The sequence below is a fragment of the Triticum dicoccoides genome, chromosome 7B (assembly GCF_002162155.2).
Source record: "Triticum dicoccoides isolate Atlit2015 ecotype Zavitan chromosome 7B, WEW_v2.0, whole genome shotgun sequence".
In the NCBI taxonomy this organism is placed as follows: Eukaryota; Viridiplantae; Streptophyta; class Magnoliopsida; order Poales; family Poaceae; genus Triticum; species Triticum dicoccoides.
The window spans coordinates 439,705,672-439,719,828 of record NC_041393.1 but is presented as its reverse complement, the minus strand read 5'-3'; the positions used below and the strand labels follow the sequence as shown (position 1 = coordinate 439,719,828).

General features: G+C 44.1%; 2 protein-coding genes and 1 long non-coding RNA gene across 3 annotated transcripts; 2 read left to right on the top strand and 1 right to left on the bottom strand.

Annotated features, from left to right (window-relative positions):
• The first annotated feature begins 5,573 nt into the window (after positions 1–5,573).
• Positions 5,574–8,870, top strand: LOC119338472 (tubby-like F-box protein 12). Its single transcript, XM_037610804.1, has 5 exons — positions 5,574–5,939; positions 6,628–7,077; positions 7,428–7,515; positions 7,639–7,771; positions 7,858–8,870. Exons 2-5 carry the CDS (start codon positions 6,709–6,711, stop codon positions 8,642–8,644), a joined length of 1,377 nt encoding a protein of 458 aa, XP_037466701.1. The 5' UTR covers positions 5,574–5,939; positions 6,628–6,708; the 3' UTR covers positions 8,645–8,870.
• Positions 8,871–9,026: 156 nt separating this feature from the next.
• Positions 9,027–12,762, bottom strand: LOC119338473 (protein S-acyltransferase 8-like). Its single transcript, XM_037610805.1, has 5 exons — positions 12,434–12,762; positions 11,604–11,789; positions 10,472–10,753; positions 10,117–10,347; positions 9,027–9,825 (listed from the first exon to the last, which is right to left on the bottom strand). The coding sequence occupies exons 1-5, from the start codon at positions 12,476–12,478 to the stop codon at positions 9,349–9,351; spliced, it is 1,221 nt and encodes a 406-aa protein (XP_037466702.1). The 5' UTR covers positions 12,479–12,762; the 3' UTR covers positions 9,027–9,348.
• Positions 12,763–12,793: 31 nt separating this feature from the next.
• LOC119338475 lies at positions 12,794–13,258 on the top strand. The gene is made up of 2 exons (XR_005164018.1): positions 12,794–12,928; positions 13,020–13,258. It is a non-coding gene; the product is annotated as an uncharacterized LOC119338475 (long non-coding RNA).
• The last annotated feature ends 899 nt before the right edge of the window (positions 13,259–14,157 follow it).

Here is a 14,157-nt window from a genome sequence, read left to right as displayed (position 1 = left end):
TTTGATATTCAATATAGTGATCTCCTTGGAGATTTATTTGATGTAATTCTCGCGGCGTGTTTGTTGGGATTCGATGAATTATGGGTTTATGATCAGATTATTCACTGAAAGTATTTGAAACCTTTTGAGATCTATTTATGTGTGATTTTATAGCCTTGTATTTCTCTCTGATCTATTCGTCTTTTTTGGCCAAGTAGATTTTTTTTGGCCAAGTAGATTGATTTATCTTCAGTGGGAGTGGTGCTTGGTGGTAGGTTCAATCTTGCAGTGTCCTTACTCTATGACAGGAGGATTTGCAAGGCACGTATTGTATTGTTGCTACTAAGGATAAAACGACGGGGTTCGAACATAGTGTTTGATCTTACTTTGTCAACACTATGTCATCTTGCTTAAAGCGTTACTCTGTTTATCATGAACTGAATAAGTTGAGATGCATTGCTGGATAGCGGTCTTGGGGTAGAGTAATAGTAGTAGATGCAGTTGGATTATATAGTCTATTTGTCATGAACGTAATGCCTATATATGAATCATGCCATAAAGAATCATCATAACTATGTGTTATTCTGTCAATTGACCAACAACAATTGTCTTACCCACCGTTGCTATGCTTATGAGAGAGATGCCTCTAGTGAACCTATGTCCCCCGGGGCTATTCTTCATATTTACTGAAACCCTAAAAAATGCTCGTTGTTTTATTTTGCTTTTGTTTTATTTTATTTTATTTATATTTTTACCACTATCACATTTAATCCTTACAATTGACGAGAACAAGGGGATAAGCATTTGCTTTGTGTGTGTGCATGTACCATTCACATCGTTTGTGTGGTGTCTCCTATTGGTTCAATAAACCTTGATTCTTAGCTGTGGGAAATATTTTTTACTACTTCCCCGTCTCAAAATAAGTGTCTCAACTGCAATACTGCAATACAATTTTGTACTAAAGTTAGTACAAAATTGAGACACTTATTTTGAGACGGGGGGAGTACTATACTACATCACCCTTTGATAACCCACAAGTGTAGGGGATAATTATAGCCTCTTTCGATAAGTAAGAGTGTCATACCCATCGAGGAGCTAAAGGTAGAACAAATACTCTCTCAAGTCCTATTTGCCACTGATACGACTCTACGCACGCTTAGTGTTCGCTTTACCTAGAACAAGTATGAAACTAAAAGTACTTTGTAGGTGTGATAGGATAAGTTTGCAAGATAATAAAGAGCACGTAAATAAAAGCTAGGGGCTGTTTAGATAAAGAAGCAATAAAGTAAATATAGCGAGTGTGGAAAAGTGGTGGTAGGAGTTGTGAAATTGCCCCTAAGCAATTGACTACTTTACTAGACCGGTAATCACTATTGCAATTCTATTTGAGGGAGAGGCATAAGCTAACATACATTCTCTTCTTGGATCATATACACTTATGATTGGAACTCTAGCAAGCATCCGCAACTACTAAAGATCATTAAGGTAAAACTCAACCATAGCATTAAAGTATCAAGTCCCCTTTATCCCATACGCAAACAACCTACTTACTCGGGTCTGTGCTTCTGTCACTCACACCACCCACCATAAGCAAATCATGAACATATTGCAAACCCTACAGCGGGAATCCCTCACGCTTGCGCGACACAGAGAGCACCATAGGATAACACCAATAATAAAATATGCAACTCAAACCAATCATAGCAATTCATCAATCATCGATAGGACAACGAAAATCTACTCAGACATCATAGGATGGCAACACATCATTGGATAATAATATGAAGCATAAAGCACCATGTTCAAGTAGAGGGTACAGCGGGTTACGGGAGAGTGGGCCGTTGAATATAGATGGGGGAAGGTGATGGAGACGTTGGTGAAGATGATGGAGGTGTTAGTGTAGATCGCGGTGATGATGATGGCCCCCGGCAGCGCTCCGGCGCCACCAGAAGAAAGGGGGGGAGAGCCCCCCTTCTTCTTCTTCTTCTTCCTTGACCTTCTCCCTAGATGGGAGAAGGGTTTCCCTTCTGGTCCTTGGGTCCCATGGCATGTGAGGGGCGAGAGCCCATCCGAGATTGGATCTATCTCTCTGTCTCTCTCTGTTTCTGCGTTCCCAGATTCTACCCTTTCACCGTTTCTTTTATATCCGGAGATCCATAAATCTGATTGGATTGAAACCTTTTCTCAGATATTTTTCTAAAAATTAGCTTTCTTGCGGCCAAAGTAGAGCATCAACCGCCTTACGAGGGCCCCACGAGGGCGGGGGGCGCGCCCACCTGGAGTGGTGGCGTGGGCCACCCTCGTGGCCACCTCGGGCACCGTCTTGCATTGATTCTTCTTCCCAAAAATCACAAACATTCCAAAATAATTCTCCGTCCATTTTTATCCCGTTTGGACTCCGTTTGATATGGGTTTTCTGCGAAACATAAAACATGCAACAAACAAGAACTGGCACTGGGCACTGGATCAATATGTTAGTCCCAAAAATAATATAAAAAGTTGCCAAAAGTATATGAAAGTTGTAGAATATTGGCATGGAACAATCAAAAATTATAGATACGACGGAGACGTATCACCCTTCCTCTTCAGGGAATCCCAACAATATCACAGGCAGCAAGCATCATGGTCGTGCGCGTCTTGTGGTCCTTTAACGCTTTGCGGACTAAATAGGGCATTAGAAAGATATGGATTGATTAAAGCTCTATGGTTCTAATGTTGTTCTTATGTGACTGGCTTGACCCTGACTTATATGGGTATTGGGATCTAAGGTTACATGTTCTAGGTCAGTTAGGAGGAGCCCTCTGTACACTGCTTGTCTTGCCTTGTACTTCAAGTCTTTCGGGCCCACAACGTTATGAAGCCATGGGCCGAGTTGATTGACCCATGACATAACTGACCTAGGGCACCAGGCTGGCCTAGTTAGGCCTGCTGTAAGTTGAGGCACCCCTAGTCCATAACACGGTCACCACATATAAGCACTTTCTCTTCTAAAAAAGATATATAAGCGCTTTCCTAGTAGTGATTGCACATCAGGGTATTTTTAATATTAATAGGTACGAACTATAATGAATAAATAAATCAAATCGATGAATTACTTAAGTTTCAGTCATAGTAACTTACTAGCAATATTAAGTTTCTATCTCCGTGCAACTTAACACAAAACTTTTTTGATAAGTAAAGCTAGTGTCACTCTTTTATTTGTTGGTAGATCCGAGATCAGACTATTTGCTACTAGTCAAATTGAATAAGTCCAAGTAAGAGTTCTCCGAAGAGAACAAGCGGGGTAGAAGAACAAACAACTAGCAGCATAACCATCAACAGTGTGATTCAGCATGTAGTAAACAGATTCAAGAGGTCTAGCAACAAAACAATCTGAGTAATCACAAAATAAACAGATTCAAAAGGTCCAGCAACAAGAAACATCAATGTAGATCAAATATACAACAAGAACCAACTTTTTGAGCAAAAGCTCCAGATATGCCTCTCCTCTTGTTGTTAATGTCGTTGATGTATTTCAATCGCTGAGAAAAGCAAAGGTTCGCTGCCTTTTCTTCTACACAATTGTTCGTCCAAGACAAGTGTTCTTGCAGGAGAATAGGGTAGTACTACAAGAATAGACAACAAGCAAGAAGAAAAGCACAATGAATTGTTTCTGTACAACACTTGATATTTCTCAACATTAGTCCCCTCTTCGTCCATTGTTATGCTGCCTCACACAAAGAGGTACTATATCGCTTCCCATTTACAAGCGCATCACACACATATAGAAAGCGCTATACGAGAGAAAACAGACAGTATACACAAATAATTTTGCAAACCCTGCCACAAATCAACGGTCCACAATATGTGTCTGGCCGATCCTGCGTGCAACAAACCCCCTCCTGCTGAAGGAGGCCCGCAGAAGACCCGGTGTGAGAAGAAAGTCACTATAGTCCGTTTTCTTGGATGACGTTGAGGCATTCGCACCTGCATGTGTGATGAGTATTTTGAACTAGCCAACAAAAAATAATTTGGTGTCGACATTGTTATTTTTTTTCTCTTGACCCACATAGTCATATGTGTCGACAATGCTACGCACGTGGCTTAAAAAAGAGAGATTTAGCTATGTACGCTGCCAGACAAGCAGTAGCAGTTTGTTTATGTGGACACGGGTGAGAGTCATCCACGGCCAGCACTAGACGCTTCTGCTCCATATATGCATCGTCGTTACGAATATTAGCAACATAGCATTGACAAAAATGTAATGGCCGCTGCAAAGAGCCAAAGATCATGTGTGGACAATCCATCTCACGGCATCTCTAAAGTCAACCTGAGGAATTTTTTACTTGGCTAGCTCTTCAAGATAGAATCTGGACGGCGGATAAATTGGCAAAGCGAGGATGGCCAAATTGTGATGTTTGCCCTCTCTGCAAGAGAGTGCAAGAGTGCGGGCCCCATCTCTTCTACAAGTGCCGCTACACCCGACATCTTTGGTCTCTGGTCATTGAGAAATTCCCCATGCTCGGGCTCGACACTTTCGCTTGGCCCTTCTTTGAAACGGTTGAAGATTGGTGGGCAAGCACTTGCGTCGAAGGAACGCCAGATCGTCAAGCCAAGGCCTCAATCACCATGCTTGTCTCTTGGACAGTTTGGAACGAGCAGAACGCAAGGGTTTTTAAGCATAAGAGTGCTCCACCGCCAATCTTGCTTTCGTCCATCTCCACCGAGGCAAACTTTTGGGTCATCGCCGGAGCTAAGAGATTAGGATCTTTTACCGCTCGCGAGTAATCCGCATGTCGTGTATTTCAGTGGCTTGTAACAAACTATATTCTCTTTTATTTATTTGCCTCAGTTTTAAAAAAATGTCAACCTGAAGTGCAGGAAACCGATGCCCAAATCAATTATTTATTAATATTATGGAAGAAACTTTTGCATATCACTGCAGGAAAATGGAACATTGTAAGTAACAACAATTATAAACAGGTATGTGGACCACCTAGCGACAATTACAAATACATAGAAGTATTTAAAATTGATATTACTTGAACGGAGTAGTTAGCGAAAATAGATAGATAGGTACCTTTGCCAGATGGAGATCCAGAAAGTCATACGTGGCTTATCTAGCATATATGTACTGTTCATCGACGCCGAAGGCACCAATCAATACTCTACTCTTGTTATTTAAAGACACTCTAGTCTTATTTTGAAAACGTCTTACTCTGCCCCTAGTCCCATCATGCAGGGAGGGGAGTGTGAAAGTAAGCAGAAGAGGATGAGATACCGCTGAATTGGCTTCTCTGTCTGTCTGCAGTGTAGACTAATCTGGCACTGGACTGGACTTTCTTCAATTTCCTTTGCGATTTCGGTCATCTACAGCTAAACACAACATCAGGCTTTTCCGGCGAATCCAGCAAACTCGTTCGTGTAGTACGGTAAAAGTCGATCCGTATAATGTACTCGTAGCAGTCAGCAGATGTGCACATTTGTATAATCGGAGTACCGCAAAAGTACACGACGGCCGGCCGGCCAATGTGCTGGGCTGGTTGGTGAGGTGGTCATGTGAAACAAAACCTTTTTATTTCCCAAATAAAAAAAAAAGGAATCCTCTCACGATTCGCTCCCCTCCTCCCTCTCCGCCCGGTCTTCCTTCTCCCCCCTCCCCTACCGACCTCCAAACCAAGTCCCATTTCCCCATCTCATCAATCCCTCCATAAATCCCCTCGCCTCGCCTCCGGCCTCACCTCCGCCGCAGCGGCGGCAGAAGATCGGCTCTTCCTCCATCCGGTGCCGTTCCAGCTTTTCCTGCGCATCTTTTGGAGCAAAGTTCGCGCCGGAAAGCCTTTTTCTCGCTGGAGGAAAAGGTCGCGGGTTCAATCACAGGTGGAAAGCTCGTCGCTTTTGCTCCCCTGTCCGTCTTCTTTGGCGGGGGCTTTGGGGAAAGAGGAGGAGAGATCGCTCGCTGCTGGCCTGGGCCGCAAAAGGTTGGGATCTCCTCTCCGCTCCTCCTCCTTCAGTTCTTCCTCCTCTGCATCCACCAACGCCTCCATTTCTGGCGTCCAATTCCTCCACTTTTTGCAGCAGGCTTCTAGCATATAAGTTTGCATCGCTCTGATTGTTTCATTCCATGTTTATTTTCATTTGTTTACGCTTAGATGAATTGTAAATTCTTTTTCCCCTTCCATTTCACAACATAGAAGTACAGGTTTCTCTGAAGTTTCTGTAGATCTTGTACCTGCCACAGTAGCAAAGAGATATACTATGCAACTGCACTGCAGGTCATAAAGGATAAAAAGGTCAAACTTTGTTCCTCTGAGAACCGTGTGACATGATTAGGTTTATTTATACCAGTAAAATGGCGCCTTCTGTTAGCCTTTCGCCATCAGAGGGCTTTGTTTTTTCCATCCACCCATCGCCATCAGAGAGTTGGCTGTCTGTGTAGCCAATTTCCCATCATCTATCGTGCATTCAGTGCGCGACTAGAACCGGTAGCCCACTGACTCGAGACTATTCAAACCAGAATGCTATTAGTAACGAAGCTGTATTAGTAATCTCTAGTCCGCGATTCCTTAGTCTATAAGTGCCGATTGCTTTACTTAGTGGATGATGAGTAGTTTACAGCACCACTACACGCTAATCTTCCTCCCATTCGCTTTCCTTGTGTATATGCAGTGACGGAAAGCTCATTCAGAAGACCTTGGCTGCTAGGAGATCGGTGAAGTTCTGGTTGTCATTGCAGAGTCTCCGGCAGATATGTCTTTCCGCAGCATAGTCCGGGATGTTAGAGAGAGCTTCGGAAGCTTATCAAGGCGGGGCTTTGACGTGAGGATTTCAGGCCTCCCTGGTCTTTCCAGCCATCATCACCGGGTGAAGTCTTTCGGGCCACCGGGTGAGCCGCACGGCGGAGCTGTGGTGGCTGATCAGAATGGCTGGGTTGGTCTTCCTCCTGAATTACTTCGTGATGTGATGAAAAGGCTGGAGGAAGGCGAGAGCACTTGGCCCTCGCGCAAAGATGTCGTCGCTTGTGCGGCGGTCTGCAGCGCGTGGAGAGAGATCTGTAAAGATATAGTTCAGAGCCCGGAGTTCTGTGGGAAACTCACTTTTCCGGTGTCGCTTAAACAGGTAAACATCCAAGTGAATTATCATGAATATTTGCAGCTGTCGTTCATGATGGGTAGCTTGTATTTTTTTTCTCATGTTAACAGTCTAAATAAAAAATTGAAACTGGGAAACAGTGGTCGCATGAATCTCTTAAGAAATCGACATAATAGTAGTTGGTATGCTTACCTAGTAATTTGTAGCAATTTTCTCGTAGACAATTGAAAAGTAAGATATGCCTGCTTAGAAAAGTTTGCCTACTGAAAAGTACTAGCAGATAGAGGCTTCTTAAGTGAGAAAGACGTGCCTACATAGTACTCCGTACATATGAAAGTTTGCACCTGTCTGACTCTGATTTGATGTTTTATCTACAGCCAGGACCTCGAGATGGATTAATCCAGTGCTTCATTAGAAGGGACAAATCAACACTAACCTATTATCTCTACCTCTGCCTTAGCCCTGGTAAGCATATGTGCTGCTTCTCTCATTAATCTCACACTAAACAATTGCTGTGTGCATTGCTTTAGTAACCTGGTAGTCAACGTTGCTGGATACTGTGCTGATTATATGTTATGTGGCATGTAGCTGTGCTTAGTGAGAACGGAAAGTTCCTGCTAGCAGCTAAGAGGAATCGACGGACAACATATACCGAATACGTAATTTCTGTGGATTCTAAAAACATCTCGCGGTCAAGCAACGGCTATGTTGGAAAAATGAGGTCAAGTACCTTCCTTCACGATGTTCTTACTATCTATTTATCTAACATTCGGTGATTTAGATCTGATATTGTATGTACACCAACAGGTCGAATTTCCTCGGCACCAAGTTCATCGTCTACGACACTCAGCCGCCATACAATGCCGGGAGCCTCGTCCCATGCCAGCGAGGCAGCCGCCGCATCTCTTCCAGGAGGGTCTCCCCAAAGGTGCCCACCGGTAGCTACCCCATTGCCCAGGTGAATTACGAGCTCAATGTGTTGGGCACCAGGGGGCCGAGGCGTATGCAGTGCACGATGCACTCCATCCCGGCCTCTGCAGTCGACCCGGATGGTGTGGTGCCTGGGCAACCCCAGCAACTGCTCCCCGGTCCGTTCGACGAGTCCTTCCGCAGCACGAACGCCTCCTCCAGGTTCTCCATGGCAGACTTCAGCAGCTCTCGCTTCTCAAGCTCCCGATTCTCAGATGTAAGTGGTGGGTTGCGTCGAGAGGAGGAAGATGGGGAGGCCAAGGAGAGGCCATTGGTTCTCCGCAACAAGGTGCCGAGATGGCATGAGCAGCTGCAGTGCTGGTGCCTCAACTTCCGAGGCAGGGTGACGGTGGCCTCCGTGAAGAACTTCCAGCTGACGGCAGCCGCGCCAGAGGTGACGGCCGCTGCTGTGCCGCCGTCGGAACCTTCACAGCCGCCCCAGCAGCAGCAGCTCCAGCCGTCAAGTTCATCGTCGTCCTCGACGTCCGATCACGAGAAGGTGATCCTGCAGTTCGGTAAGGTTACCAAGGACATGTTCACCATGGACTACCGGTACCCGCTCTCGGCATTCCAGGCGTTCGCCATCTGCTTGACCAGCTTCGACACCAAACTGGCCTGTGAATGAATAGACCAGTACAGTGGCACAAGTGTTTACGTGATAAGTCCATCAAGATCTTTTTCTTTCTCTATTGCTGTTGTTGATTTACTTGTTTATTTCCCCGAGTGTCAAGAATGGCAAGAAATATAAAGGTTTCGTTGTTGCTATGTTTTTCATGCCTCTGAACTTTACTGTACATTGTAAGTATCAGCAAAAGATATAAACATCTTTGAATATGCGTGCATTTTTCTCCCCTGGCCAATGGCGTGTACTCGCATGAAGTCATCTGTAATAAATCGTGCTGCAAGCAGTCAATAGGGATTAAAATTCTGCATGTCAAAGCAGCAAATGGCTTTCTGGGATCATCAGATGGCCGGTGGAAGAAGCATTTAGACAGGAGAAATAATTATACAGTTCAATGGTCTACACCTATGAAAATTATGTACAATTAACAATCCACAGTCGACTATCTTCAGATACTCTTCCTGGAATCTTGCAAAAAAAACCCTACAATCTCTTAAAACCTTCATAAAATGCATAACTTGTTGGTTTACAGAAAGAGACCTATCACCAATCAATCAACATTCCCCAGATCCTACAAAAAGAAGGCAGCAGAGAGCATATGCCAAATTCATCCAAATTTCAAACACCCCGCGGCCCTCACTGACGAGCAACTTGTTGGTTTGCGCCCTGAAAACTATTTCTCACTGCAACGGCACGCTCATATACAATCAGCGGAGTTCATCGGGGAGCTGCCTCTGCTCAGGAGACGAGGGATGTGCAGCGTTGGTCACTGAATAGAAGTCCAGATCCCTAGTTTGATCGGAGCTCTCAGTAATGGTTCTGGTCATAACCGGGATCTCAGTGTCTGAATCACTTCTGCGATATCTTGCACCATTGCTTGTAGTGCCCAGCTCTAAGTCACTCAATTCATCTGACCGGCGCCGTGAGGTCTTCAGGATGTCGAGGCCCATCTCAAGGTCATCCTCCACTTTGGCTCGTGGACGGTGGGGCGTCTCATCTTCGGGCACACTGGAACGGCTGATTCGTGGCAGGGACGCAACATGTTCCTCTTGAACGATGGCTCGCAGGTTGATCCTAGAAGGCTTCCTTTTCGTGCACAGGACCTCGAAGCAATTGTGTATGCAACCAAGGTCAAACGCATTGGGTTGGTTGCTGTACTTGTACTTGATATTCTCATATGTTGTCTTGAGAAAAAGGAAGTGAAAATTTAATCAAGTTTAATAAAGTTGTTATTGAAATAAACATAAAAGTTCTTATTATTTCAGCAATGCATAAAAATATCTGCCATGGAAAAATCATCCAATGAGATTCACTACATTTCAGATTAGCCAGTGTAAGCATTATATCTTATCCTTATTTGAGAGTAGATAGCTGAACATAGGAACTTTCTACATTGTATCTCAAGGCAGTCCATGTACCAATGTTTTCGTGTGAGGTATGCCTTAACATTGACTTCATAGGTTTAGGGGACTAACCTTATTTGTTGCAATGAGGTAAGAGTGGAATCCGGTGAGACCACCAACAAACCAGAAACAAATGAAACAGTATCCCATGACTGCCACTGATGCTGGAGATGCTTTAATTGCCTCCACCACTGAACGATGATCCTTCATGAGAAGACTGATATATAATGCAGACATTGTAAATACATAGAAACACAGGATTGCTGCCGAACAAACAAACCAGAAGAAGTAGCGGTAATTGCGCTGCAAAGGTGAACATAAATGCAGATAAGCTGAGATTGTTTTGACAGTAAGGGCTGTCAGGTAGCCAATGGTTAAATAACTAGTTTGATTCTTTGAGAAGGATAAATAAATCAGCACAACAAACCTGTCCAATACATTGACCAACCCAAGGGCAGTGGTGATCAAACCGCTCGACACAATTATCACATTTGGAACAGTGGGAGCAACGAGGAGGCCGATATAGCATGCAAGTTTCACAATATTTTACTCTCACGGGCACACCATTGACCATGATCTCTTTTATCCGAGGGAACTGGAGAGTATGAGGAGCTGAAGAATCATGAGAAAATTCCTCCACAGGTGGATTTGAATTCCTTGGTACAATACCTGGATCTTGAGATGAGGTCAAGAAGAGCAGTAACAGTACCTAACAATCAGATTTTGCAGAGAGGATACTATAATTTGGCAGTTGTTTATAAAGTAGCATGAAGTAAAATTCACAAAATAACTTGTACTGTTGAGAGAACATAACTCATGGAGAACGGTATCGTAAACAGATAAATTAGTTTGCAAGAGCAGAATATAGATAAAACTACTAGTGAATAGACCAAACCAACAACAAAACTGAGGCGTGGGTTTTCCAACACAGGAAATAAATATAGAACCATGCATGAAACATGTGTAGGTGAAAAAGGAAGATGAAAAGATCACAAAATGCTCTGACCAGTAGAGCCAAGTACAGTGTTTTATTGGCTGATGAGAGAAATTACAGTTTCACATATATTGTGCAGTTACAAACAAAATTCAATTGATGTATCATCTATGCCAAGGTTGATCTACACTACTTTGTAACTAAGCGAAAAGGTATCATCCAAGGTTCCCTTGATAAGAAACTAGGTCATTAGCATGTTCGCAACTATATCCACATCACAAAGTCTTAAATGCAATCATGGCCAAAAGATAGTGATGGCTTAGTGCACTTTAACCATTAACTGCTGCTGTATGATCATAATGGCCTTGAACTAACTGCTAGCCACAAAACTACACCTTGCCAAACATGTTGACATGCAAGTGTGCTTAACTTTTACTAGTTACATGATATCTTGCATCTTGCAAATTACTTTTACGTTGAAGCTCTCAGAAAATGTGTCGCCATTCAGGACTTTTCTCCAACTGAACAAAGCAAACACATGATCTGTGATGAACACAAATCCTACCAACCTATCCAAAACCCTCAGCATAACTCTGTAGTAGATAGGCGAAGAATGCTTACTCACATGAATTGTCAGGACTACGGTAACAACCAGAATTGCATACCCTGCGTTATATGCAGGAAAGATGTGAATGAGATTTTTGCCCACAAAGATGCAGAAGACAACAGCAGGGGCCACGATCAGCGAGAAAGATAGTAGAGTGGCCTTGGCATCTGGTCCAAAGATCAATCTCCCACCACACCAGATTATCTGAAGAAAATGAGAGACGTCATTGAAACATTCGACAGCTTCATGACACAAAACACTACAACATCATGAGCAGAGTGAAGATGTCAACAAAGTTTATGTCGTGCAAGCCCCCTCCCCCTTTGCCCCTCTAAATTGCCCTTCCCTTCCATTAAACCCTTGAACTGATGGAGTATGTTTGCAAGCCCTGTGCATGATTTTCTAAGCAGCCTGAGCCCTGGTTGGATTAGCAGCAATAGGGTCTGCACAAAGACAAGAACCTGGACCTCCCAATTGGATTATCTTATTGGTGGGGAGAGGACGGTCGCCATTTACAATGGCACCCAAGCTCCAAACCGATCCACAATAGTTTATTCACCGTCTCGTCAGCAGTGTATGCAGTTTAATATACAAATCACCCGCAAATCAATCGAGTAACCAGCTAACAGATAAAGATACGGGCCTTATCCAGGAGCAGTTACCCCGTTCCCACTTCTTACTCGCCAGGTTAGACAGAAAGAAGACAACAAATCAGAAGGAGTGGCAGAGATGGCACTGCGGCGGCGGCCACCGCCAATCGATCCAGAGCAACACGGATTTTCTGAATCCAACTATCCAAGAAGGAAGAAGGGGGGCAAGAATAAAGGGAGTAATCTAATCTCACGTACGTTGTTGCCTCTCCAGACTTGGTAGACCCGCAGCTGCTTGGCCATGGCCGCGCCGCCCGCCGCCGCCGCCGCCCCGGACCAAGAAGGGAAGAAATGGAATCCACCAGTCGCAGTCGCAGCCGCAGCCGCAACCAGCCCTTGTACTCCTCCGACCTCTCCCTCTCTCCACTGGGAGGAACTCTTCTTATCTCTCCCCACCTCTCCCTCTCTCGTAGATTTCGTCTAGAGAGGGTGAGGGAGAGGGGACAGGGCCACGGCCAGGGGGGCACGGGAGCGAGATGCCATCAATCGCCGCTGGCGCTGGCGCTGGGTCTTCTTCCTCGGTGTGACAGAGATGAGATGAGACGAGATATCTGGCTGGCAAAACTAAAAGATTTGATCTTTAGATGGGCTATGCCTATGGGTCTAGACTCTAGACGAGGGGAGGAGGCAACGTCGTTACGCCGGAGTACTACCAAAGAATCTGTTCTTTGTTCCCTGGGACACTTTTCTCTCGTATGTCTCTCTCTTTTTCTTTCTCTTTCTGATAATAGTATACAGTATAATAAATGCCATAATATTTTCTTTTGTTCATAATATTCGACAGATCATCCGGTGCTGGAGTAAAATGGCAATTTATCAGGCCCCTAAAAATAGCAGTTTCTGCGATCGATGGTACTATTGGAGTGGGGATCCGGCATAGCATAAGGATCACATTTTAGATCCCTTGATTAAGGTCCATGTGTCAACAACTATTCATGATGACCTCTCTCTTGGTTAGGATCCATGTTTCAATTATTATGACTCACATCATGAATATGAATGAAATTATATGTTTTTTTTTCATTTTCATTTTGTTAGAAAGGGCAGGCCTAGCGTAGTGGTGAAGTACTCCCCACTTGTGTCAAGAGTTTTTGGGTTCGAGGCAGCCTCGTATAATCCTTCCCCACGCCTCACCTAACGTGGAAGCTTCTCACAGGGGTCTGTTCTTTTTATTATTATTACTATGAAAATTATCAGTTACTCCCTCCTAGTGTCAAAAAAGTTCTTATATTATGGGACGGAGGGAGTGCTATATTGTAAACATCAAGCGGTGAGAAGTTTTGTCTATCTGGCAAAATGCTTAATCACCTCCACAGTTTACACTGCCTTTAGAAATTTTTCCACGCGTGGATCATACACGATCCTTGACGCTGGAAGAATACCAGCAAAAAGTAACGTATTTAAATCAAAACTTCAACAACACGTTCACGATGCCAATAAAAGGTTATTCTTGCTACCTGGGAGGGAATATATGCTCTCAGTTTGATGCTATTCTCTCCCTGCCTAGCTACTGATTGAGAATAATCTGGCATGTGTGCGAAGCTCATCTCAGACCAGATGATCAGTAATAACCACGAGAACCTGGGATTTCCTGGAGGATAAGAGTAAGTGGGCATGGTTTCTTGTGTGAGAATAGATTGGCGAAATTAATCAATCAATCCCATGTGACGCGATGTAAATAGTTGGCACTGCTCACTGCATGATGCTGTCTGCTTGATTTGATGCTGTTCTGGATTTGGACCAGCTATTTCACCTGTCAGTCAGTCAGTCAGCCAGCCAGCCGGATCATGGGCCCTCCTCTCTTCCTTCCCCAGCACTCATTCAGATCCATATGGATGTACTACCTCTTCCGTCTCAAAATATATTAAGCTTTTGTAGGCTAAACTAAACTAGCCTAAAAAACGAAGGTAGTATTTTTTGTT